General features: G+C 35.2%; 3 protein-coding genes across 3 annotated transcripts; 2 read left to right on the forward strand and 1 right to left on the reverse strand.

Annotated features, from left to right (window-relative positions):
- Positions 1-14: 14 nt before the first annotated feature.
- LOC123677573 (mitochondrial import inner membrane translocase subunit Tim21) lies at positions 15-1,314 on the forward strand. The gene is made up of 3 exons (XM_045614175.1): positions 15-153; positions 223-799; positions 850-1,314. Exons 2-3 carry the CDS (start codon positions 290-292, stop codon positions 1,009-1,011), a joined length of 672 nt encoding a protein of 223 aa, XP_045470131.1. The 5' UTR covers positions 15-153; positions 223-289; the 3' UTR covers positions 1,012-1,314.
- LOC123677571 (transmembrane protein 231-like) lies at positions 1,024-2,763 on the reverse strand. The gene is made up of 5 exons (XM_045614172.1): positions 2,080-2,763; positions 1,859-2,025; positions 1,667-1,795; positions 1,383-1,614; positions 1,024-1,286 (listed from the first exon to the last, which is right to left on the reverse strand). The coding sequence occupies exons 1-5, from the start codon at positions 2,216-2,218 to the stop codon at positions 1,030-1,032; spliced, it is 924 nt and encodes a 307-aa protein (XP_045470128.1). The 5' UTR covers positions 2,219-2,763; the 3' UTR covers positions 1,024-1,029.
- A 1,825-nt stretch (positions 2,764-4,588) lies between these two features.
- On the forward strand, positions 4,589-14,552 carry LOC123678141 (annulin). The gene is made up of 6 exons (XM_045614983.1): positions 4,589-4,936; positions 6,065-6,310; positions 7,148-7,582; positions 9,103-9,327; positions 11,508-11,854; positions 13,512-14,552. The coding sequence occupies exons 1-6, from the start codon at positions 4,825-4,827 to the stop codon at positions 14,412-14,414; spliced, it is 2,268 nt and encodes a 755-aa protein (XP_045470939.1). The 5' UTR covers positions 4,589-4,824; the 3' UTR covers positions 14,415-14,552.
- Positions 14,553-23,409: the final 8,857 nt, after the last annotated feature.

Below are 23,409 nucleotides of genomic sequence, written 5' to 3' on the forward strand. Positions count from 1 at the left end.
CTCTACCTTACTTTTATTCATCAAAATATTTTGAAATATAAATTTCATAGGTATCTTTTCGTAATTTCGAAGTAAATATTATAGAAATCCTCTAAGTTTTAGTTATAACAATATCATTAAATTATCTATGATTCACTGTTTTCTACTATTTTGGTAATTAAGAAGTTGGGTTAAGATATTCAAAATTTTAACAACCTTAAAATTTATAAATTATTTTTTTAGGAATATTTATTTACCCAGATGAATTGAGTAGTGTTAAGTAAAAATTCAAAAAATACAAAAACCAAATATGTTTGCAAGAATAGCTGTAAATGCCTTAAGAAATAAACCAAAAATAGGATCATATAGTGTTTGGAATCAACAACTATGTCGTAGATATAAAAGTGATAAACACAGCTCAATAGTAAAATCAACTGATTCAGGTTCGCAAATTGGACTTGATGTCAAGCCTTTAGGAGAGAAGGTTAAAGAAACTACCAAGACTGCTTCATACTTAGGAGTTATCTTATTGGGTGTAGCCGTAACAGGTTCCTTGTTTTATGCGGTTTTCAACGAATTATTTTCTAGTAAAAGTCCAAACAATGTATATACTAAAGCAGTAAAAAAATGTTTAGCAGACACAAGAGTAGAAGATAAGCTAGGATATCCAATTGTTGCTTATGGCGAAGAAACAAGAAGAGGACGTCGTCAGCATCCTACACATATTACGTATATGCGTAATGGAAAGCTGTGTATAAGAATGAAGTTTTATTTGAAAGGATCAGTTCATAAAGGAACTGTACATTTGGAAATGATGGAAGTAGGTGAACTCAATTTATACTTTTAGTATGCTAACTAATATGTTTTCAGGATGATTCTGGAAAATACGAATATCGTTTCCTGTTTGTACAAGTAGAAGATCTCTTCAACAGTACTATTATACTTGAGGACAATCGTAGCAAATTGGAACACATCTCACAGGATGGTTTGACTTTAAACTTCAATGAACTTGCAAATTATGATAAAAATTGAAATGAAACAAAATGATTTTCAGTTGAATTTATTTGATTTATCCTTGTAATACAAAACTAGACGATTTTCGAATATGTAATTCATGATTTTATTACCTATATATTGGATTATTATGTATATTACATAATATTGGATCCAAGCCCATTTCATGATTTGCATGAATTGGGGTTTATAATAGAATTGTTGTTCATTGTAATGAATTTTTAGATTTACCATAAGATGATTTTTAATCTTAGATTCTTCAATAGCTATCAGATTGGATATTGTTGTTGTTACTAAAAAAAATAAAATTTCACAAGTCAAGCATTGTCTTCTTCAAAAAAATTTATAGAAATCTCAATTTGAATCAAAAAAATTTTTGTTTTACTTACTATTTTTCTCCCTTCGATTTTGAATTATGCTCCCAATTCTAAAGTTCTTCAAAATATTCTCCTCTAGTATTGCAGAATAATTGAAAGCTGTGTTAATTATCTTACTAGAACATTGAAGAGGATAAAATTGATCAATTCCTAAGTTTCCGATGAATGTTATGTTAGAAGAGGTCTCTGGCATTTGTCTTTGTAAAATAATCTCAGACTGCATTTCCAATGGGCACGATGGTATCTATAATAACAAATTTTAGGAAGTATTCATTTCTGTACTTCAATAATATTACATGAAGCTTGAGAATGATTGGAAGTATCAATATGAAAGAAAATATCTTAATATTTTCTGGAAGATTTATTTTCAATCCTAAGAATAATTCATCGATTTTTCGATTGTTATTGTAGTCTACTTCTCGAACCTGGAAATAGTAAAAGGTAGTTGGAAGAATTATTTCATCTAGTGAAAAAAAAATTGTACTAACTTTAATTTGTGAACATGTAGAAAAATTTTTGAAATGTTCCTTCAAAATTGGATAAGAACTGCAAACTATAGGAAAAGTTATGTTACTTGTGGAAGCTACAAAAATATATTTTCCTTGGAATCTTATGTCTGGAAAATCATAGAAGACGTCCCTTTTCATCCAAAAACCTGAAAATCGCACATTTAAAAATACGCACTCTAAATATTCGGCTTTCTGCTAACCTTTGCTCTTATAGGCTAATATAAATGGAAGAATTATTGATAATACAGTGGTTATGACAAAAATTAGTGTTCCTTTCGACAAAAGACGAACTTTGTACTTTGTTCTCACACTTTTTGTATGTACTTGTATTAATACCATTTTGTGAAATTTTATTTCTACACATTTGAAGATATGTTTGTGTTTATTTTTAAACTTCAAATGTTACTATGGCAACGTTCGTACGGCCTGCCATCTAAGTAGCAACATAGAATTAATGCAATTCAAACGGGGTTCTCAATTTGATTTCGATTGGATTTGCATTTTCAGGAATATCGACAATTTAATAAAAAAAAAAAAATAATCGTATTAAATTTTTGATATTTTGTTGGTACGAGGAAATATTCATATAATTTTTTCATTATGTTAGCTCCATGTAATAGGTATTAAATTGGGTACAATATGCAATATTATTTTTTGTTCGCAAATATTCGCAGATGTATTATGTAACCATGCAGTCATCAATTATGGTTATTCATTCTAAAAAATACCTCCATTTAAGCAAATCAAGAGTGATAAGAATTTGTATTAATCAATAAAGACTTCATTCAATTAACCGCAGAGTTCAGAAATAGAATGAATCATTCAAAACACCTTACAGTAGCAGCTTTAATAAGCGACTGAATGAATATACAATTTGTTTTATGACCCTGTGTGTTTTCAATGGTCAGAGCCGTATCGCAGCAATTTTGTCGGTAGAAAAAATGCGAATCTATAATTAGTTGACGAAAAACCTTTCGCAAGAGAGATATTTCGAAAACAATCGTCCTTAGAACCATAGAACTAGATGTAAGTTATAATTATGTTATTGTTGTCGGTTAGTTTATCTTAATATGGGATTATGATTATACGATCCTCATGAAATTCAGCAGTGATTATTTTACAGGTAAAAAACTAAATTTCAAAATAGTCGGATTTGTTGTTAAGGAATGTGTTTTACTGTGCTTACTTGAGAGATGTTAGTTGTGTGAGATGTTAAAACCAAAAGCAAACTTTCATCTCCATCGGATTCGTAGAATTGTAATTGTCATATAAAACTGGCGAATTTTGAAGGAGAGAAATAGGTGCACCATTAATGAATCAACAGGCAATGCCTAATAGATAAAGATAAATATTCAATTAAGAAGGTTTCGTTTAAAGAGCCTAAGGCCGGCCATCCACGTACAGTTGAAACTGTCAGTTTCGACTGAACAGTTAAAACTGTCAGTCGAAACTCTACGTGAGTGGGTATTTCAGTCTCAGTTCAACTCGAATTTTTCAACTGAACAGTTCAACTGAGAGAAATGAAATTGTTCATATTTTTAACTGAAAGGTTTAACTGAACTGACAGTGTGTGGGGGTTCAACTGTTGAGTTCTCAGTTGATTTCGTGTCGTGCAAGGGTGCGCATCACAATGTCGCGTAAACATAACCAGGTTATAGTCGATTTTATCGAACTATATAGGTCGGAACCTTGTTTATGGCAAGTGACATCGGCTGATTATCACGATCGCGCCAAAAAAGATGCGGCATACAGCAGAAAAAGTTGGAAGAAATGGAACCTGGTACGACCAAGAAATCGGTGCTTTTTTCACTATTTGCGCATGACTGAAACAGTGTACCAAAAATTACTATTGTTGGTTTCTACCAACAATAGTAATTTTTGGTACACTGTTTCAGTCATGCGCAAATAAATGAGGAAATCTAATGGTTCTTCTCCTAATTCTCTCAATAAATTTATGTGTGAAGATAAATTTCCCTTTTGTAGCCACTGCTTGCACCACTGTTTATGCTTTCTCTTCTTTATTCTTGGTAAAATTGCAAAAATTAAACCGAGGACCGCCAGATCGTCGGACCTTCTCGAATCCCATCATGGAACAAACTGAAGCTTTGAACTGCACATGTGTGCACATCTCAGTTCACAGTTGAAACTGACAGTTTTAACTGTTCAGTCGAAACTGACAGTTTCAACTGTACGTGGATGGCCGGCCTAAAGGTTTATTATGCCCCATTACGTGATTTACAGCTCGCCTTCCAGTTCCAGAGTTCTGATGAACTCTTATTTCTAGGATGGCTTCAAGGAGGCTAATTCCTCACTTAATAGAGGAGAAAGAGGAAGAATTTTGAAGGAATCAGCCTTTGTTATTTATTTTGAGGAGGTTGCCGGTACTTTCCTGGATTTCCACATCTAATTCTGCTCTTATTTTTATTTTATTATGACCACTTCAGTATTAAACGCTTACCAAAAAAAGAAATGGAAGTTTATCTCCGCCGTTTCCATGGAAATATTGCCATTTCATTATATAGCGCCATCTACGGAAGAGGAAGGAAGTAGCTGGAATGCCGTGGTCGAGTCGCAATAAAATCTAATCAGTGGACACACCATGATTTTTAGATATCTCAGATAGAACCTACAAAATTTCATATCCAGTTTGAATCTGCTGAAATAATCTACGGTACGGAGCTGTCTTATTCTACAACTTCTCTCCTCCCAACTCAGAGTAAAGATTAGCAGACTCCTAACCATAACAATCCACACCACCAACAAACGAGTGGGATTATACTGAACCTGTTTTCAATGAAAATGAAAATTCACTATTGAAGATCGCGGTTTGCAATTATTTGGTCATCAAACTCAATCTAGCCATCCGATTTTCGTACAGACTGGGTTAAGGTCGCTCACTGTACAGTTAGTTTCGGCGTCTAGAGTGCTTTTTTTGGGCTCGTGAAATGGGCAGAGTAGACGATGGGAACAGGTGCAGTTGGTGTCCAGGGATCAGGAATAGGTTTTGGAGCAACAAGGAATCGCAAAAAAATTCGTGGCCCAAGCCACAAGTGGCAGGTGAGAGGTTTTATTTGAAATTGTGGATTTTTTTGACTTATTATTATCGCATTTTATGTTTTCGTATTAATTCTATTGTTGTTCTTTATGACTATGGAAATTTGGTTGTTATAGTGGAAGTTATATCGTAATTCTTATGAATAATTCACGTATATAACCTGGTCTACGATACTAAAACACTTTTTCTGTCAAAATTCGATTTTATTATTCAACATAGTTACCTTCGAGGGCGATACAGCGATTATAGCGATCTTTTCGAACTTTTCGATATCATCTTTGTAGTACGATTTGTCTTTCGCTTCAAAATAGTTTCGGCGATTACTTCTTCATTGGCGCTGAATTTCTTTCCAGCGAGCATTCTCTTGTGGTCTGAGAACAGAAAAAAATTGCTGGGGACCAGATCTGGCGAATACGGTGGATGCAGAAGCAATTCGAAGCCCAATTCATGCAATGTTGTCATTATTTTCATTGATTTGTGAGACGGCGCATTGTCTTGATGAAACAGCACCTTTTTTTTCAAATGGGGCCCTTTTTTTAACGATTTCATTCTTTAAACGATCCAATAACGCTATATAATGATTGCTGTTGATGGTCTGGCCCTTTTGGAGGCAATCAATGAATATCATACCTTGCACATCCCAGAATACTGATGCCATAATCTTGCCAGCTGACTGTTGTGTTTTTCCTCGCTTTGGATTCGGTTCATCGTGTGCAGTCCACTCAGCTGACTGTCGATTGGGCTCTGGAGTGAGATGATGGAAACGAAGTCAAAATCAATTCTGTCCGTCCGGTCTCCGTGTACTCGGAAACTCTAGAACGGAATATGCTAGACACTTGAAAATTTCAGGGTAGATTTAGGGTTTGAATACCTCTGTTAGATTCGTCAATGATCCAAATGTACATATATGGTTCCAAAGTTATACCCGTGTGAAATTTCGTATTCTTGAAATGTCAACAAATACCCAGCTGATCGTACTGAAATTTAGAAATCAGTTGAAAAATAGCGTTTTTTACGAATTAAACTTTAATAAAAACTGGGAATATTTTTTTTCTTTTGACGCATTGTGTTGCAAAAAACAAATATATTTAAACTCAAATGGCTGTACTGAAAATTCCTTTTTATCTCAGATGAAGTTGACAAAGCAGCACCCCCAGATGAACCGCCCAAAGAAGACATCCTGATAGTAAGAGGAATCGATTCCTGCATAGAAGAAAATGGAATAAACCATTTTACAGACAAATATGAAATTATGAGGAGAAAAATCGAACCTAAATTGGTAGTAAGAAGAGGTCAATCTTTCAAATTGATACTGAGGCTCAGCAGGAAATATGACCACGAGAGGGATGGAATTTCTTTTATATTCACTGCAGATGGTGAGTGTTTTTATTCATTCACAAGAAATTGATTTCGAGGTTCTAATAGTAATAAAGTTAGGTATATAAGAAAAAAAATTCTTTGAATTTGTGTCGTCTAGATAAATATTAAAAAATTTCTTTGGAGGGGAAGTTTTTTATATCATTTTTGGTTTCACTTCCCAAATCATATCAGTTTTTGCATATAACATTACAATAGATTCTAATATGTATATCTATTTTGAATTATTTGATACCAAAGATGTTCATGAAATTCAAAATTTGCCAATTGTAAAAAAAAATTTCTTTTCAATATTCCTTTTAAATGACAAAGATTAATGATGTCTTGGTTTCTAAATTAATTGGTACCATACTACTAGTTTCGACTAGACGTAAATTACACCTCTCTATAAAGTCAATGGGTTAAATGTCTTAAATATTTCATTTATTGCTATAAGGCTCAGACATATATTGTTAATTGAAGTTGATTAATTTAAGATTTAATTGAAAAAAGAGGTTGAGTTCTGAATTTTACCGATGGAGAAATACATGATTTTATAGAAATTCAAAGATGATTGACTTTTGGGTGTAACTTTTCTTGTTTGTTTCTCTTTATATTTTTTATTTTTTTATCATTTTGATTTAGTTTAACATTCATACCATTCGAATTCTGAGGAAATGAATATCGAGACATAAGTTTGGAATGTTTTTATTCAATCATCAACTGTTTTTCTGAAAAATTAGTGAAAAGGTTTTTTAATAAGAGGTTTCATTTTGATATAAAATGAAACCTCTCGTGATCAAACATAGTGGTTTCAATTTCTCTTATTCTCTTATTCAAATATAATATTTCCACAGATGAAGAGAAAAACAGCTACGGTCAAAAAACCCTCATCGCTACGCCACTGTTAAGAAAACCATCCAATTCCTTCATATGGAACGCAGTGGTGGAACACGAGGGAGAAACCTCCGTCTCTGTTAACATATTCACAGATGCAGAAGCTGCCATAGGAAGATGGAAACTAGACGTGGACACCAAAATCATAGACGGAGGTGCCTATTGCTACTCCTGGGAGCACGAAATTTACCTCCTCTTCAACCCTTGGTGCAAAAGAGACAGGGTGTATTTGAGCTCGGCAGATTGGAGAACAGAAAGTGTCCTGAACGATACTGGAATGATTTGGAGAGGCACATTTAACAGGATGAAACCTGTCATTTGGAAGTATGATCAGTTTGATAGCAACATTTTGGATTGTGCTCTTTACGTGTTGCACGAAGTCGGGATGGTCAGAGGTAGGATGAATCTTTGAATACTATTGAATTTCAAAACAAAACAAAAATACATATAGGCATACAACTTTGCTTTTGCCGTTTTTTTCCGAAATTCAAGGCTTTATTGTAAAAATTTGGTTATACATTTATGATTCAAAGTATAGTCCATCGCTGGCCACTACTTCCTCCCATCTTTCGGGCAGCGTACGAATCCTGCGTTGAAAAAACTGGTCATCTTTTGAATTGATCCACGAATCGATCCAATTTTTTACTTCTTCATAAGACCGGAAGTGCTTGTCAGCCAGGCCGTGTGTCATTGATCGAAACAAGTGATAGTCCGAGGGAGCAACGTCTGAAGAATACGGCGGGTGGGGTAGGACCATTTCAATATTTCTTGTATGTCTTGACTATAACGTGGGGTCGAGCATTGTCATGCTGTAAAAACACTTTATCATGCCTCTCTGTGTATTGCGACCGTTTGTCTTCCAATGCTCGGCTCAAACGCATTAATTGCGTTCGATAACGATCACCTGTGATTGTTTCAGTCGGTTTTAACAACTCATAATACACTACGCCTAGCTGGTCCCACCAAATACTGAGCATGACCTTGAAACCGAGAGTATTCGGTTCGGCCGTCGACGTGGAAGTATGGCCGGGATATTCTCATGATTTTCTGCGCTTGGGATTATCTTAATGTATCCATTTTTCATCTCTAGTCACAATGCAATACAGAAATCTCTTCCATCTTTGCCTTGCAAGCAGCTGTTCACAAGCAAACAAACCACATTCAACATCTCTAGGCTTCAACTCGCACGGCGCTTATCCTTGTTTCTGAATCATTCCCATGACTTTCTGGCGTTTTTAAATGGCAAGTATGCGTTACTCCCAATAATCCTGCCAATTCTTGTTGCGTTTGACACGAGTCTTGATCAAGTAATACCTCTAATTCTGCATTTTCAAAAACCCTCTCTCTTTCATCGCCATGCTGGCCTTTGACGTCAAATTCACAGTTCTTAAAGCGTTGAAACCTCTCTTGGCTCATTCTTTCACTAATAGCAGCATCACCATAGGTATTTGAGAGCATTCGATGAGCCTTAAATTTGATGAGGTTACGAAGATAATTGGAGTGCGATTGATTTTTATGAAAAAAATTGAGAATTTCTTAAAAACACAAAATGTTGAATTGAAGAATTACCGTCAATATTTCGGCCATGCGTTATAAGATATTTTTTGTTGAAAATCCCATGGAGAATCTCGCTTAGAAGTTTCGACTTTTTAAAGTAGACACCCTGTATAAAGATTGCTACTTAAAATGCTTGCAGCGCGAATATAATAATAGAAAGAGGCAGAGGAGGAGAAGAAGAAGAGGCAGAGGAAGAGAAGAGAGAAGATGGTCTAGAGGCAACATAACGCATTTTGTTTACGTGACGATTTCTGCAAGTTTAGTCATACCACAAAAAGCGCCGAGGAACTTTGTTGCAAAAACGGTTTCAATTCAGGGTGAACTTGAGGATAGATAATGTTTTTTTTTTTAATTCAAGGTCCCAAAAGGTCTGATCCGGTAAAAGTGGCCAGAGCATTGGCAGCTGCTGTTAATTCAGCAGATGACGACGGTGTCATCATGGGTAACTGGAGTGACGACTTCAGTGGTGGTACACCTCCAACTAAGTGGATTGGGAGCAAAGAAATTCTGAGGAAGTATTACAAGAAGAAGAAGCCGGTTAAATTTGGACAATGTTGGGTATTCTCCGGAGTGTTAACTACAAGTGAGTTTTCTATCGAACATATATTATGTAATGAAGAATTCTTATTTTCGATTTGCATGATGAAGGGTTTTCTATAAGGAATGATACAATTTTAAATGGTTACCTATAATAGCAACACTGTGCAATATTTTTTGACATTTCTTAAGTCATTTGTGATCAGTAGGCTATATCATTTGATCATTGGGGGATACACGCTTAAACAACGTTTAGAAATTTTTATATTGTTTTATCAAAGTGAGTGCTCATTTGTTAATACTGGAAATACTGGGAGAGAATTAAGAAGAATTCATGAACGATAAATATTCATTTTATCGACTTATTATTCGTCGTATAGTAGACAAATTTGCACTGATGAAACAATTTAATAATTTCTAAACGTTGTTGAAGCGTGTATCTTTTCATGATCAAACCTAACCTAACCCAACCTACTGAACAAATGACATAAGAAATCAACAGTTGACATCGGGAAGTTAGTAAGCAATGAGTGTTGATAACGCCAAAATTTAATTTTTTACATAAGATAATTAGTTCTGATTCTACTTTTCTGTAGGTTGATGAAATAGTAACAAATTTTCTTGTTGGGACTAGGAAAATTCAATGAATATTTTACGATAGCTTAAGATTCTTGAATCAACCTAACGGTGATGTAATATCTGTAGCTTATATAGGTGTCATATGTCGCTGGATTCTAAAAAAAAATCTGTGAAACTCATGTGGGAGCAGATTAATAGATTATGACCGAATGTCACAATAATGAATATTATGCAAACGTTTTATGAGAATGTCTTGGAACACTAGATCAGAATTCTAAGAAAGTTTAACGAAGAACAATATCATTAACAGCCAACATACGCCCAATGCTATAATGAGTCATCCATAAAACTGAATTTCTATTGATAGATGCAGAAAACAAAATATCTGATGACCTTGATTCGCCAAAATCGATTTGCTAGAATTTATGGACCGTTGAAAACAAAGTAGATAATCGATAGTTCAGAAATAGGCTTTTGTCGACTTACTCGTTTTATTTAATTTGCATTCTCTGTGCATATAATTTATTATGGGTGCATTCCAAGAGGATCGCTCATATGTTTGCTTATTTGTTTGTTTTGAATCACATTATAGAAAAGTAAGGACACTCATTTGGATTTGATAATCAATAAATATATTATTATGAATGTTAAGATCCGTTCAAACCAACATTATTTCGATCTAAGAGCAATGGACAAGAGTATACAGGGTGGATGCAGAAATAAGGTCCTACATTGAATATTGAAGAAGTTGTGTCAGAGGTAACTCTAGGTTAATTAACTATAGGAGTCAAATCTGTTGCTATACCACACCAAGATAATTCAAATAATGAATTTCAAAGAGCAATTGATTAATTCCATTCGAAAGAGATATAGATATTATATCTTTTAGAGTCGAAATGTGTATGCTGTCATTCACGATCTAGACTGAATAACCATATCAAATTTCATTGAAATCCTATACAAATTATATATTATAAGTGAAGGCTGTTACAAGGATTTGCCGACACATCGACAGATATACCAACAAACATTCAACAGATGCAGACGAAACCTCAGAGTAATAAACATAGATAGAGGGAGCATATGTCATTTTCAGTAAGAAATTTTGTCCCCAACATGAACTATCAAATTTGACATGAAGCGCACGGAAATGAAACCATATCAGTCATACGATATTTCACTCAATTTGCGAGATTCTCTACGAATAACGCACTTCTTATGTCCCATAGTGAATCAAAGTTTCACATCAACTAAAAATATATTGAAATAAATACCTAAATATATCAGAAATTTAGAAAACAAACTTCAAGCGTGCCAAACGACGTGAAACAACGGATGACACTAGGAGAGCAATAGTTGCCAAACCTTGGATTTCACCAGATAGATACAGAAAAAAATAAATATTCCTCAAAATTCTGAAAAAAAATTTCGATGCCACTAGATGTGTCATCTATGCGCCAGGTCCGGGACTAATTGAGTGACGTATTAGGAACACTTTCCGAATGGTATACAACATTTCTTACATCTCGAAAGTGATCACAAAGTTTCCTCTACAATCGGAGGACTTTGGAGCAAAACATTTTCAAAAACTATACAACTATTGAGTTGAAAATCAAGTACCTACCTACTTCCATATTTTTTTTTCAGTTTGTAGAGCTCTGGGATTACCTACCAGAACAGTAACCAACTATTCTTCGGCCCACGATACCCAAGGTTCCCTCACAGTCGACTACTTCCTGAACCAAGATGGCGACTTTGTGGAAGACATGAATTCGGATTCTGTTTGGACTTTCCACGTTTGGAACGAAGTGTGGATGTGTAGATCGGATGTGGACGAGAAGTTCGATGGTTGGCAAGTCATAGATGCCACACCACAGGAGCAAAGTGAGGACATCTACCAAGTTGGACCGGCATCTGTGAGCGCACTCAAGCATGGAGATGTTTTGAAGCCTTACGATAATGGTTTTGTCTTCGCTGAGGTCAATGCAGATAAGGTGAGGGGTTGTGATGGGGAGATTTGATGATTCCTCAAAACTGAGAAAGAGCAATAACGAGATCTATCAACTTTCAATGAAGTGGACTGCATAGGGATATATTAGCCCCATAAAAGTTCAAAAATTTTGTGACCGTTTCAAAAGTTGCCGATTCTTGTCCACCAAATGTGCCTCTATGAGAAATAAAATGTTTACTTTGGTTTGTTTGATATCTTTTCAGTTTCAAGCAAGTTCTTGTCGTTTGCATTTCTGTAAGGATTTTGGATCAGATATTGAATCAACTTTGATTCAAAATCTGAAAATTCGTTCTTCAATAATGCCTAGACAAAAACTTAGTGCGGATAAAGCCATTTAGGCTAATGGTATGATGGAGGTGGAACGTCATCATGTTGTGAATTTCTTTCAAGTTAGTGAAAGCTTAGTACCTCGTACATAGACGAGTCGAGAAAAAAAGAAAAAAAAAAGACCGAAAAGAAGACACCCAAGATCTTACCACTCATGCTTAAGATCAGTATCTGACTATGTCTACTCGTAGAGAGCCTTTGAGTACTTATCGAACAGGGACCTATGAACGCTTCTGTTGTTTTGTTTTCGATTGAAACAGTTCGTTGAAGACTTCGAAGCGTAAATCTTCATTCTTGACGACTTAAGAGAAGGATTCCACTAACTCAAATTCATATGCGACATCGATTGGAAAGGGCAAATGTTTCATGCTGCTATTGGACCAAATTTCTTATTTTTGTACAATAATGCGCGACCTCATTGATTGAAGCTCTGGAAATCCATGGTATTTCTCATATGTCTCTGCCCCTATGATCGCTAGACCTCAATACCATTGAATACGCTTGGGATCAGATACAAAAAGCTTTGGATTCTCATCTACAACCTCAACATACACTTCAAGAATTTAGATGACTTTTACCGTAACTCTGGACAGAAATTGATCAAGACTACATCAACAATCTGATAGAAAATATGCAAAGGTGTTATCAAGCAGTGGTTGACTGAGGAGACCATACCCATCACTGAAATTTACTTTTAAAATTTTTTTGTAGCTCTGTCTGGCTCTGTTAGAAGGATAAAGACGGGTGTAAAAGTCTCAAGTCTAAAAGTGTTCAGCAATAATGTTGTTGTTTGACATAGTATTTCCACATTGATCTTTCATCTGAGATGTTTTGTGTCTTTTATATTCGCATTTTCGTTGCCTTCGATTATTCTAGTGTTGTAGTTGTGAATGTCTTTTCTGACTTCTTTGTGTATATTTTCATTTAGTTCTATATAGCCTGATGCATCTCATGGGGTTCTTTTTCTCTCTTCTATCAGTTTGAGCGTATCTAGGTGTATCTAGGTATTTTCACCTGATACTGTGAAACTTGTAGAGGAATGGGCAAAAAATGATTCAGATATGTGAGTAAACATTTATATTTCTCATTTTTAAAAAATTGGGAAAAATGGAAACTTTGGCAATAGTCTCAAAATGTCTGAACTTCTTTGACTTTTGTGGAGCAGTATATCACACATGTTTTGGTTTGCAGTATCGCAGTTAACATTTTAAGACAGATTCTGAACTAAGTACATATTGTAGTTTGGACTTCTTTAATCATATAAACCGAAATGATGGGTATAAATTGATATTAGTTTCTTCTTCTACTTTCAGGTATATTGGCGATACAACGGTCCCAATAAACCTCTAAAACTCCTCCAAAAAGACACTCAAGCCATAGGAAAACTGATTTGCACCAAAGCTCCACACTCCTTCGACAGACTAGACATAACAAACATCTACAAACATCCTGAAAAAAGCTACAAAGAACGTCATACAATGCTAAAGGCTCTACAACAGTCCCAGAACATCTTTGCCAGATATTACCTCAACGAAGACTTCAACGACATCCACTTTGAATTCGTCCTAAAAGATGACATTAAGATAGGAGAGCCTTTCAGTGTTATACTCGCCATGACGAACAAGAACGAAACCATAGATTACAAGGTTGTTGTTCTTCTTAGAGTTGACGTGATGGACTACACCGGCAATGTTGGAGAAATGGTACAGAGAAGAAGTTTCGACGTGGTAGTAAAAGCTAATTCTATACACGAGGTCTCTCTGGAGGTTAACTATTACCAGTATGCTAAGATACTGATGGACCAAGCGACCTTTAAGACTTTATGTTTTGCCAAGGTTCAAGACACCAACTTCGAATACTACGCCGAAGATGATTTTAGGGTTAGGAAGCCTGATGTGAAGTTTTCCATCCCTGAGAAGATAGTAGAGGGTAAGGAAGCTGTGGTGGTGGTTACTTTAGAGAATTCCCTACCAGTGCCATTGAAAAAAGGGGAGTTCACGGTTGAAGCACCAGGGCTGGAAAGACCGGTTAAGATAAAGGTAAAATCTTCTGTGCCTCCTGGAGAAAAAGCAGTAGGAGAGTTTACGTTTGTTCCTCCAAGAAGTGGAGTTTATAGTATTGCAGCGAAATTTGTTTGTAAGGAGATGGACGATTGTGATGGTTATAAAGTTATTAAAGTACAATATTCTCCTGTTGAGATGAATACGACTGAGTAAAAGTACCAAATTTGTTTGTGATAACTGCCTTTTTTTAATGAATTATTAATTTTGTACATTTCAGTAATTTTTTTTTTGATACCTACTTTTCTCATTATTGCATTTTCGTTAACGATGAAAATAAAGTTGAATATTTGAGTTTTTGTTTATTTTTTCTGAAAGTGAAACGTTATGTAGTGAAATATTCTAGTCTGATTAGCTACCTAATTTCGAAAATGTTCACTCCTTTCCTTAATTTACTAGCAAAAAATCTCATACTTCGTAAGAACGGTAAGTTTTTTATTATTACTTCAGAATTTACTAGTTAAGTCTTTGAAAAATACCCTTATTTGGTTTTAAAGGATGTTTTTTAGAGCTATAGAACTTTAAATTGTAGTAAAACAACGATGGATTATTCGATTGACATGAATTTTATTTATCCGCAAGATAATCTTGTGACATTACATTTTAAATATGATTTCTGGCATATGACCGCCACGGCTGGGTCGGATGTAGTCCAATCTGGACGTCCAATTTTCGATGACTTTTTTCAACATTTGTGGCCGTACATCGGCAATAACACGGCGAATGTTGTCTTCCAAATGGTCAAGGGTTTGTGGCTTATCCGCATAGACCAATGACTTTACATAGCCCCACAGAAAGTAGTCTAGCGGTGTTAAATCACAAGATCTTGGAGGCAAATTCACAGGTCCAAAACGTGAAATTAGGCGGTCACCAAACGTGTCTTTCAATAAATCGATTGTGGCACGAGCTGTGTGACATGTTGCGCCGTCTTGTTGGAACCACAGCTCCTGGACATCATGGTTGTTCAATTCAGGAATGAAAAAAGTTAGTCATGGCTCTATACCGATCACCATTGACTGTAACATTCTGGACATCATCGTTTTTGAAGAAGTACGGACCAATGATTGCACCAGCCCATAAAGCGCACCAAACAGTCAGTTTTTCTGGATGTAACGGTGTTTCGACATACACTTGAGGATTAGCTTCACTCCAAATGCGGCAGTTTTGTTTGTTGACGTAGCCATTCAACCAGAAGTCCGCTTCATCTCTAAACAAAATAAAATGGACGTATTCCGCACAGAACCATTATTTTCGAAATAAAATTGCACTATTTGCAAGCGTTGTTCAGGCGTGAGTCTATTCATGATGAATTGCCAAACCAAACTGAGAATAAATCACTTGACAGCTGTTAAATCGGTCGCCATCTTGAACAGTAATGCCAACTTAAAGTTATATACCTCGAAAAAAAAACACCTGTTACATATCAACATATTTTTCGATTTCGCCCATCTACGTAAATCATCAAAACATTCTATATAAAAGCATTTAGATGATGTTTGATGTACCTATCAACCGAACTTTGATGACTTCTTGAAAAGTTTTTTGGAAAATGTTACTGAGTGTACAAAAATTGTTGGAATATAAAAGAATAAAAACATTTTTCGAAGATGAATTAACTGAGAGTTCTCTATTGGAGATCCTGTAAACATATTCGTGTACAATAAAGATTCCTTTAAAATATTCGTTCTCATCCCATTTAGTTGGCGTAGTGGCTCATAGGTGTCTCTACGGGTTATAGAACTGGCATTAATTTCTGTTGTTGAAAATCAGAATTTTCTTTATTCAGGAGAATAATGTTATAACGAAAAAGAAAATTTTTGATGATGTTTTTTGAATGAATAATAAAGTAAAAATCGGTGGGCCTATAAATTCATAAATAACTTCGCGTGACTGGAAAAAAGTGGAGGATCTCAGAAAAGCATTCAAATTTTCTGTCTGTCTGTAATCTGCGAAATTACCTGATGGGTTTTGTATAGATTCTCGCAGATATATTGTGCTCTTCTGAGAGTAACTTTAAGGCTTTTTTTGATGAAAATTAAAAGTAATCAAATTATCGCCAATTAAAAATGATGAGATATATCATTAAATATTGTGTTTTCGTGTTTTCCACCGTTTAGGCATAGCTTCGATTTATAAATTATTTTTTCTTTTGCATTTCATCAGGACTTCTGCATAATTTCTGCACTCAATCGGTCTAATTACGTTATGTTATATTCAATGTTAATGCTCTTATCTTTGTCAAACTGGTCAATAAACAATATACCATGCATGCCTCAAAATACGGATGCCATAAGCCTGCCAGCTGATGATTGAGATTTTGGTCGCTTTGGATGGACTTTCTTCTAAACTGGTATCATTTTTGACTCAGGAGTGTAGCATAGAATCCATGCTTCATCCACTGTTAGATATCGGCACAAAAAATCCTGTTTTCTTCTTAAAATGCTCTAAACAGCGTTCGGAATTGATGTTTACGCAACATAGTGAATACACTTTCTTCTCACACAACTTCAATTTACGATTGCCCAAAACCATTTCTTGGAATTTTTTATGTTTTATGAAACAATTGCCCAATTCGGGAGACCAAAGCTTTCATCATCGTCTGTGGTTCTTGGACCACGCCTAAAGTTGATGAAGCAGAGTCTAAAGTTTTGTATGTTGGCTTTGTATTTTGCTATGCGGTTACTTTGATTTGGCTTTGTTGAGGTAGACTTCATAAATTCACAGAAAGAATGATCATGGGCGATGAATAGGAATTAAAAAGCAATATAGTAAATTCAACATTCTTTCTTTATCTCGAGAGAGGTTTCTGTTGTTTCAATCCCACGGGAGGGGATTAGGGAAAAAGAACAACGACATTAGAATATGTTAACCTGAATTTACAACTCCTTTTCGGATTTCGAACCAAGGAATTATAAAGAAGTGATTACATTTATCATAAAATAAACCTGAGAAGGAGTTTTGTTGAAATTATTTGACACAAAGAGAATTCTACCAAACTTGAAATACGTTTCTACAAAAAAAGAAAAATACTGTTTCAAAATTAATCAAATATTCATGTCAAATAACACTTACCGAGAATCCCGACACAATTCTCTCCGATAAATCAAATTCTTAATATCAAATTAAACTAGTAATGGCTGAAATCTAAAACAAGGTATGTATCTTTACCGAAGTCTCGAAGAATATTCAAGATGGCTGAAGTGAATGTAGTGCAACTTCAAACCGAACTGAATAAATGGAAAAAAGATGACTTGATTGAATATATCATTTTCAAAAAGTTACCAGCAAGTGCTAAAATTGGTGGAGTAGTATTGGTGGCCCTTTCCAAATTAAGTGAAGGGGAAAGTTCAAAAGTGGAAAATTCACAAGACCGAAATTCGGAAAGCGCCTTGGACAGCAAGCATATCAAGATGGATAAAACTTTGAGTGAGAAACTAATTACCCAATTGGAAAAAAGAGTAAAAGATCAAGAATTGATAATAGAATTAATGAAAAAGGAAGATGCTAGAAAAAGTCAGGTTATATCAGAAAACAATAAAAAAAGATATAACACAAATTGTAAACAAATCCCAGTGGATGTCAATGGGGCCTCGAAGTCAGAACCGTCAAATGTGAGTAGCGCAAATGAACTACTGTTAAGTCAACCGGTAATGTCACGTCAGAGATCCGTCTCATTTGATGAAACGAAAGGCATCCCTAAAATAGCACCATCTAGCGTCACAAAGGAAAACCAGACGGTAAACAGAAATCTACAAAAAACAGAAATCACAAATATAAACAATACTAACAGAACTACTCATAACAACATGGATTCTGTGGCAGCGATTCATAGACAGGGAACATCTAGAAATAACCTCCAAATCAGGGGAACAAACGAAAACATAAACAGCGCACTTCAATCAGCGGAACAAAAAGCATGGCTATATGTAGGGAAAATTAATATGAAATGTACAACAGAGGACGTCATGAAGTTCCTCTCGGATAAATTTCCAGGGAAAAAGTCACAGGTGGAATTAATTTCGAACGAAGGAAGTTCAAGCAGAGCCTTCAAAGTAGGAATAGATTATAAACTACTTGAAGAAGTTAGTAAGCCTGAGTTTTGGCCTCAAGGAGTGACTGTCAGAAGATACCGATTTTTTCGTGGACAGAGAAAACATCAAGGATAAGACATACAACATTTTAAACTTGAACATAAGATCAATCACAAATAAAGTTGAACTCCTAGAAAAGGTCTTGGAAGAGGAAGATATACATGTTGCTGTGTTGACTGAACACTGGTTGAAGGAAAATCATACTGAACAACTAATAGTGCAGAACTTTGTCTTGGGTGCCCATTATTCTAGACCAAATGGATATGGTGGAGTTCTGATCCTTCACAGAGATGACTCGAAAATGTTGCCACTGGAGTGTGTGAGGAAATACTCTGTGGAAAATCACATTGAATTGGCAGGAGTTTATGAGAGACTACATAGAAAAATTATAATTGGGGTATACAGACCACCACAAGGAGATTTTGAGGTGTTTCTGACAAATTTTCGGTCGTGTTTGGATGAGTTGGGGTGCATGAATCTGGGTTATGAAGAAATCTATGTTGCTGGAGACTTCAACAGTGACTTAATAAGATGCAATACAAATGGAAGAAACCTGCAGAATCTAATGGGTGAGTTCAATCTCCAAGCTGAATTTAACGAACCTTCTAGAGTATCAATTGAAACTACATCTTTAATTGATAATATATATTCAAATAGTGATACAGACTCTGATCCATGTACGATAGAACCACATATTTCGGACCATAGAGGACAGGTGTTACGATGTTCTGGTATGTTAATGAAACCTAAGAAAAGAAAAAGTAAATCAGTAAGAAATCGGGGTAGACAAAATATAGATCGATTCATTGAGGTACTCTCAGGTCAGTGCTGGGATTTTGTATATTCCGACTTATCTGCGGGACAGATCTTTGATCGGTTCTGGGCCCAAATTCTAGAGATCTATGAGTTAACTTGCCCTCAAAAGGTTTTGAAAGTTGAGAGAGGATATTGGGTGTCAAAGCTGAAGAAAAACAGGGAGATCAAGGAATTGAAGAACAGGTTAGATGCGCTTTCAGTGATACATCATATAAAAGGAGATTCAGATAGTGGAAAAGCATATAATGTTTGTAAAAGATTATACAGGGAAAAATTGGTTGAAATAAAGAGGAAAGACAATCTTAGAAAAATTAAGAACTCATCAAACAAAACCAGGGAAATATGGACGGTTATAAGGGGTAATCAAGGAAAAAATAAACACCATGATGAAGCAGAAATAAATCCTATGACCTTAAACGAACATCTTTTGAAAATAGGTAAAGATATTGAGAAAAACTGCCCAAAAGTTGACGTTAGTTCTGGAGACCTACGGAAAAAAGCAGGAAATTTCATGCGAAATTCATTTTTCTTAAGAGAAATAACTGAAATAGATGTCCTGAAGATAGCGAAGAAGCTCAAGGGTAAAAAATGTAGAGATATCTATGACATGTCACCGAGCATGTTGAAGCTGATCATTCCAAGTATAGCAGAGCCTTTGGCAGAGATTATAACGAGATGCTACAGTGAAGGTTATTTTCCTGATCAGTTAAAACGTGCCAAAATAATTCCTGTATTCAAAGGAGGAGATAAATCTGAACCTTCAAACTACAGGCCTATTTCAATACTCCCAAGCCTCTCCAAAATATTCGAGATTGCTTTGAAGGATAGACTTTCGAAATTTTTCACGAAGTACAATATTATATGTCACGAACAACATGGTTTCCAAGAAAATAAGTCCACAAGTACAGCAATAACTTCGGTGCTGGTTGAGGTTGCAGATGCTTTGGACTCAAGAAAGAAGTGCAGGCTGATGGCATGCGATCTGAGTAAGGCGTTTGATACCCTTAAACATGATATCTTGCTGCAGAAGAAGAAGAGCTATGGCATTAGAGGTGTCCCGCTGAAGTTGATCAGTAGTTACTTGAAAGGTAGATATCAAAGAGTTTGTATTCAGGATAGATACTCGGACTGGGGATGTGCGGAGTGTGGAGTTCCTCAAGGGTCCATACTGGGGCCTCTATTATTTTTGATATACATGAATGACCTACCTCCAAATGTTAAATCACACAGCACAGTGCTCTTTGTTGATGACACTTCATTCCTCACAATTGGTACTACAGAAGAAGAGCTCAATGATATTTCATCAAAGATCCTCGAACAGGCTGAACTATGGTTTAGTGCAAATAAGTTCAAAATAAACAGGGAAAAGACACAATATCTCACCTTTGAAACTAAACCCGCGACTGAGATGAACCTGAAATTCCTGGGTATATATCTGGAACCGAATTTGAAGTTCTGGAAACACATAGAAGAATTAGAAAAGAAATTGTCAGTAGCTACTTACCTCATTAGAAGATCTAAACAATTGGCAGGAAAGCAAGCAGCCAAAATCGCTTATTATGGATATTTCAGTAGTGTTTTGAATTATGGGTTGCTGTTTTGGGGTGGTGGACCTGAAATGAAGAAGATTTTTACAAAACAAAAAAATGCAATTCGTATATTGTGTGGATTGGGGAGTGCTGAAAGCTGTAGGAGTCACTTCCAAGAGGAGAACATACTCACACTCACCTGTTTGTACATACTTTCCTGCATCCTATACATCCACGACAACAAGGAAAAACTGACGCGAAATGGAGAGTTCCACAATTACACCACAAGGAATGCGAGGAACTTTTCAACACCATATCATAGGGTCGCGGCGACTCAGCTAAGCATTAACCATGAGGCCATACAAGTATATAATAAGATCCCTGAAGCTTTCAAAGTTATGAACAAAAATAAGTTGAAACATGAAATAAAGAAAATTCTGTACAAAAAAGCCTTCTACACAATGAATGAGTTTTGGATTAGCCATTTTGAATAGTTTGTCATGTATGTATAATGTTTGTCTTATACTCGATTATTGACTATCAATGTCTAAAGATTTAACCTGTGTTGAATGTTAATTTATTGATTTTATTTAATTTATTTCAATGTTAATTTATTTTAAATTTTGACTTTATTTATATTTACATTTGATTATTATAGATTTATTTTAAATTTTGACTTTATTTATATTTACATTTGATTATTATAGATTTGATGAAACTTATTTAACTACTTTGAACTAGAATTTATTGATGTATTGACGCCCCATGGAATATGTTGATGGGTTAAAATTATTCACTTGTATATTATTGTGAATAAATAAATAAATAAATAAATAAATAATTATTGAAAATCTTTCAGAAAATTCTCTCTGTTTCTTTCTGTAGATAAGCGCTTCATCGGCGACCAATCACCACGATGAATCGACAAATTACCGCGTCTTTGAAAATTCCAGTTGCGTTATATGAATTGAAGCGTGCAAAATCGTTGCAGCCTGTTTGTATGTACACGCAAATATCCAAAAATACTACAAATTTTGTTAAATTTTCCAACGAAATCCGACGAAAGAAAAAACTTCTAAGTTATTCAAAGTTTTTTCTCGCAGATAAAGTCTATGACACCATAAACCAGTATACCATCAATTTAGAATACCGAAATTCTATTCAAAAATCTCATCCTTACCAGGACCATCCAAACCACAACCAAGAAATCGCTAATTACCGATTCGGCCAATCCCTAACACATATTATTTTTTTTTCAACCTTCACGTCGTGGTTGTTCGTTCAGACCCGCAGGTATCAGTTATCAAGTTGACAAAAAACTATAACGGACGTCCCATTATTATTACGGATCCGTTGAGAACATCAGAAGGCATCGCCGTAGATAATACGTCTGGGGATATTAAGAAGATAGGGGGCGTAGATGGAAAACAAGAGAAGGTGCGAGCGGCCAGCGGTAATTACAAGGCCCGCTTCGATATGATGAATTAGTTGTTGTCCCTCAGTTCTCAAATCACGCATTAAGGAATCAGAACCGCACTGGGCTGTTATGTTTAGAGGTAATGATGGTGTAGCGGTGTGAGAGTATGGATGATTTGATGTTTGTGTATCTGTCATGTATTATTGGCTTATGAAATGGTCGGCGGAAAAAAAATTGGTGGTCCTGATGGTGGTTCTCACACTGTGCATCAGAGGTTGTGTGGATTCGACATATGCCAAGATCACGGTTTAGAAGAAAAAACAAAGGTTGATGATATTCATTAGGTGGAGGCGTAGGATTCTATGGTTTTCTTGGAAAGTGGAGTTTGGCGTTGTAATTTATGAATCGTCGATGAGCTATGGAATTGGGAATACGAACGGAAATGAGAGATTTCTTGGATGATTTCAAGAAAAAAATGTAGTAAAAACACGGGTCCGCAAACTTTTTGTATTCGAGATACAGTGTGTTTCTTATATGGAATCATCAAGTCAAGTATAGCTTGATATTTTAAACATCTACTTTACTTGAAAATCAAGCTCGTGATGAATATTACTTGATCTTGATACACACGAGTCATACGTCATATATTTCTGCAATCTCGTGCGAGCTTAGACTAAATAACAATCTTCACAGAATAAATAGCTGAGTTTGACATCGATCTCCTAAGTTTATTCAAGAAATTTCTTGTGAATTGAGCAAATGAAATGACTTGGTGTTATGAAGTAAAGCTTGGCTAAAATTTCCAAATATTTTTTTAACAACGCCAATATCTTCAGCTTCTGTCAATTTTCCAGAACTGCTCTGACTGTTATAAAAACCCACAATAGATTAGGCGAAAAATCTCATGATGTCTCATGAGTGAAGGATCTACGACTGATTAGGTTTCTCAATATTAAAAAATATTTTATTATATTTTATAGCTGTATTATTTGTGTTTCCATTCTAAAATAGTTGATATTTTTATTTTTGGTTCTAGTATACAATAAGTTTCATAAATAAAACTGTTTTTTGCAAGGTTCCTTCTCATTTCTTCATTTTCTATTGAAGTGCACATTACACAATAAAACTGCTAAAAATCGCTTAATGTACTTGATTTTTCAAGTATTTGACATTGAAAAACAACTACTTCACTTGATTTGAAGTCAAGCCAAATCAATTTGCTTGAATATCAAGCCAAGTCGTGAATCTCTAGTGTTTCCTACTTTTTGTGATGGTTGTACGAGCTTATCGAATCTTTA

The sequence above is a fragment of the Harmonia axyridis genome, chromosome 4 (genome assembly GCF_914767665.1).
Source record: "Harmonia axyridis chromosome 4, icHarAxyr1.1, whole genome shotgun sequence".
Taxonomy (NCBI): Eukaryota; Metazoa; Arthropoda; class Insecta; order Coleoptera; family Coccinellidae; genus Harmonia; species Harmonia axyridis.

Coding starts and splice junctions, on each gene's coding strand:
- LOC123677573 (XM_045614175.1), top strand. CDS start 290: ATGTTTGCAAGAATAGCTGTAAATGCCTTAAGAAATAAACCAAAAATA. Junction 800..849: donor TACATTTGGAAATGATGGAA/GTAGGTGAACTC, acceptor ATATGTTTTCAG/GATGATTCTGGAAAATACGA.
- LOC123677571 (XM_045614172.1), bottom strand. CDS start 2,218: ATGGTATTAATACAAGTACATACAAAAAGTGTGAGAACAAAGTACAAA. Junction 2,026..2,079: donor ATTAGCCTATAAGAGCAAAG/GTTAGCAGAAAG, acceptor TGCGATTTTCAG/GTTTTTGGATGAAAAGGGAC. Junction 1,615..1,666: donor CAATCATTCTCAAGCTTCAT/GTAATATTATTG, acceptor TTGTTATTATAG/ATACCATCGTGCCCATTGGA.
- LOC123678141 (XM_045614983.1), top strand. CDS start 4,825: ATGGGCAGAGTAGACGATGGGAACAGGTGCAGTTGGTGTCCAGGGATC. Junction 4,937..6,064: donor GCCCAAGCCACAAGTGGCAG/GTGAGAGGTTTT, acceptor TTTTTATCTCAG/ATGAAGTTGACAAAGCAGCA. Junction 9,328..11,507: donor CTCCGGAGTGTTAACTACAA/GTGAGTTTTCTA, acceptor TTTTTTTTTCAG/TTTGTAGAGCTCTGGGATTA.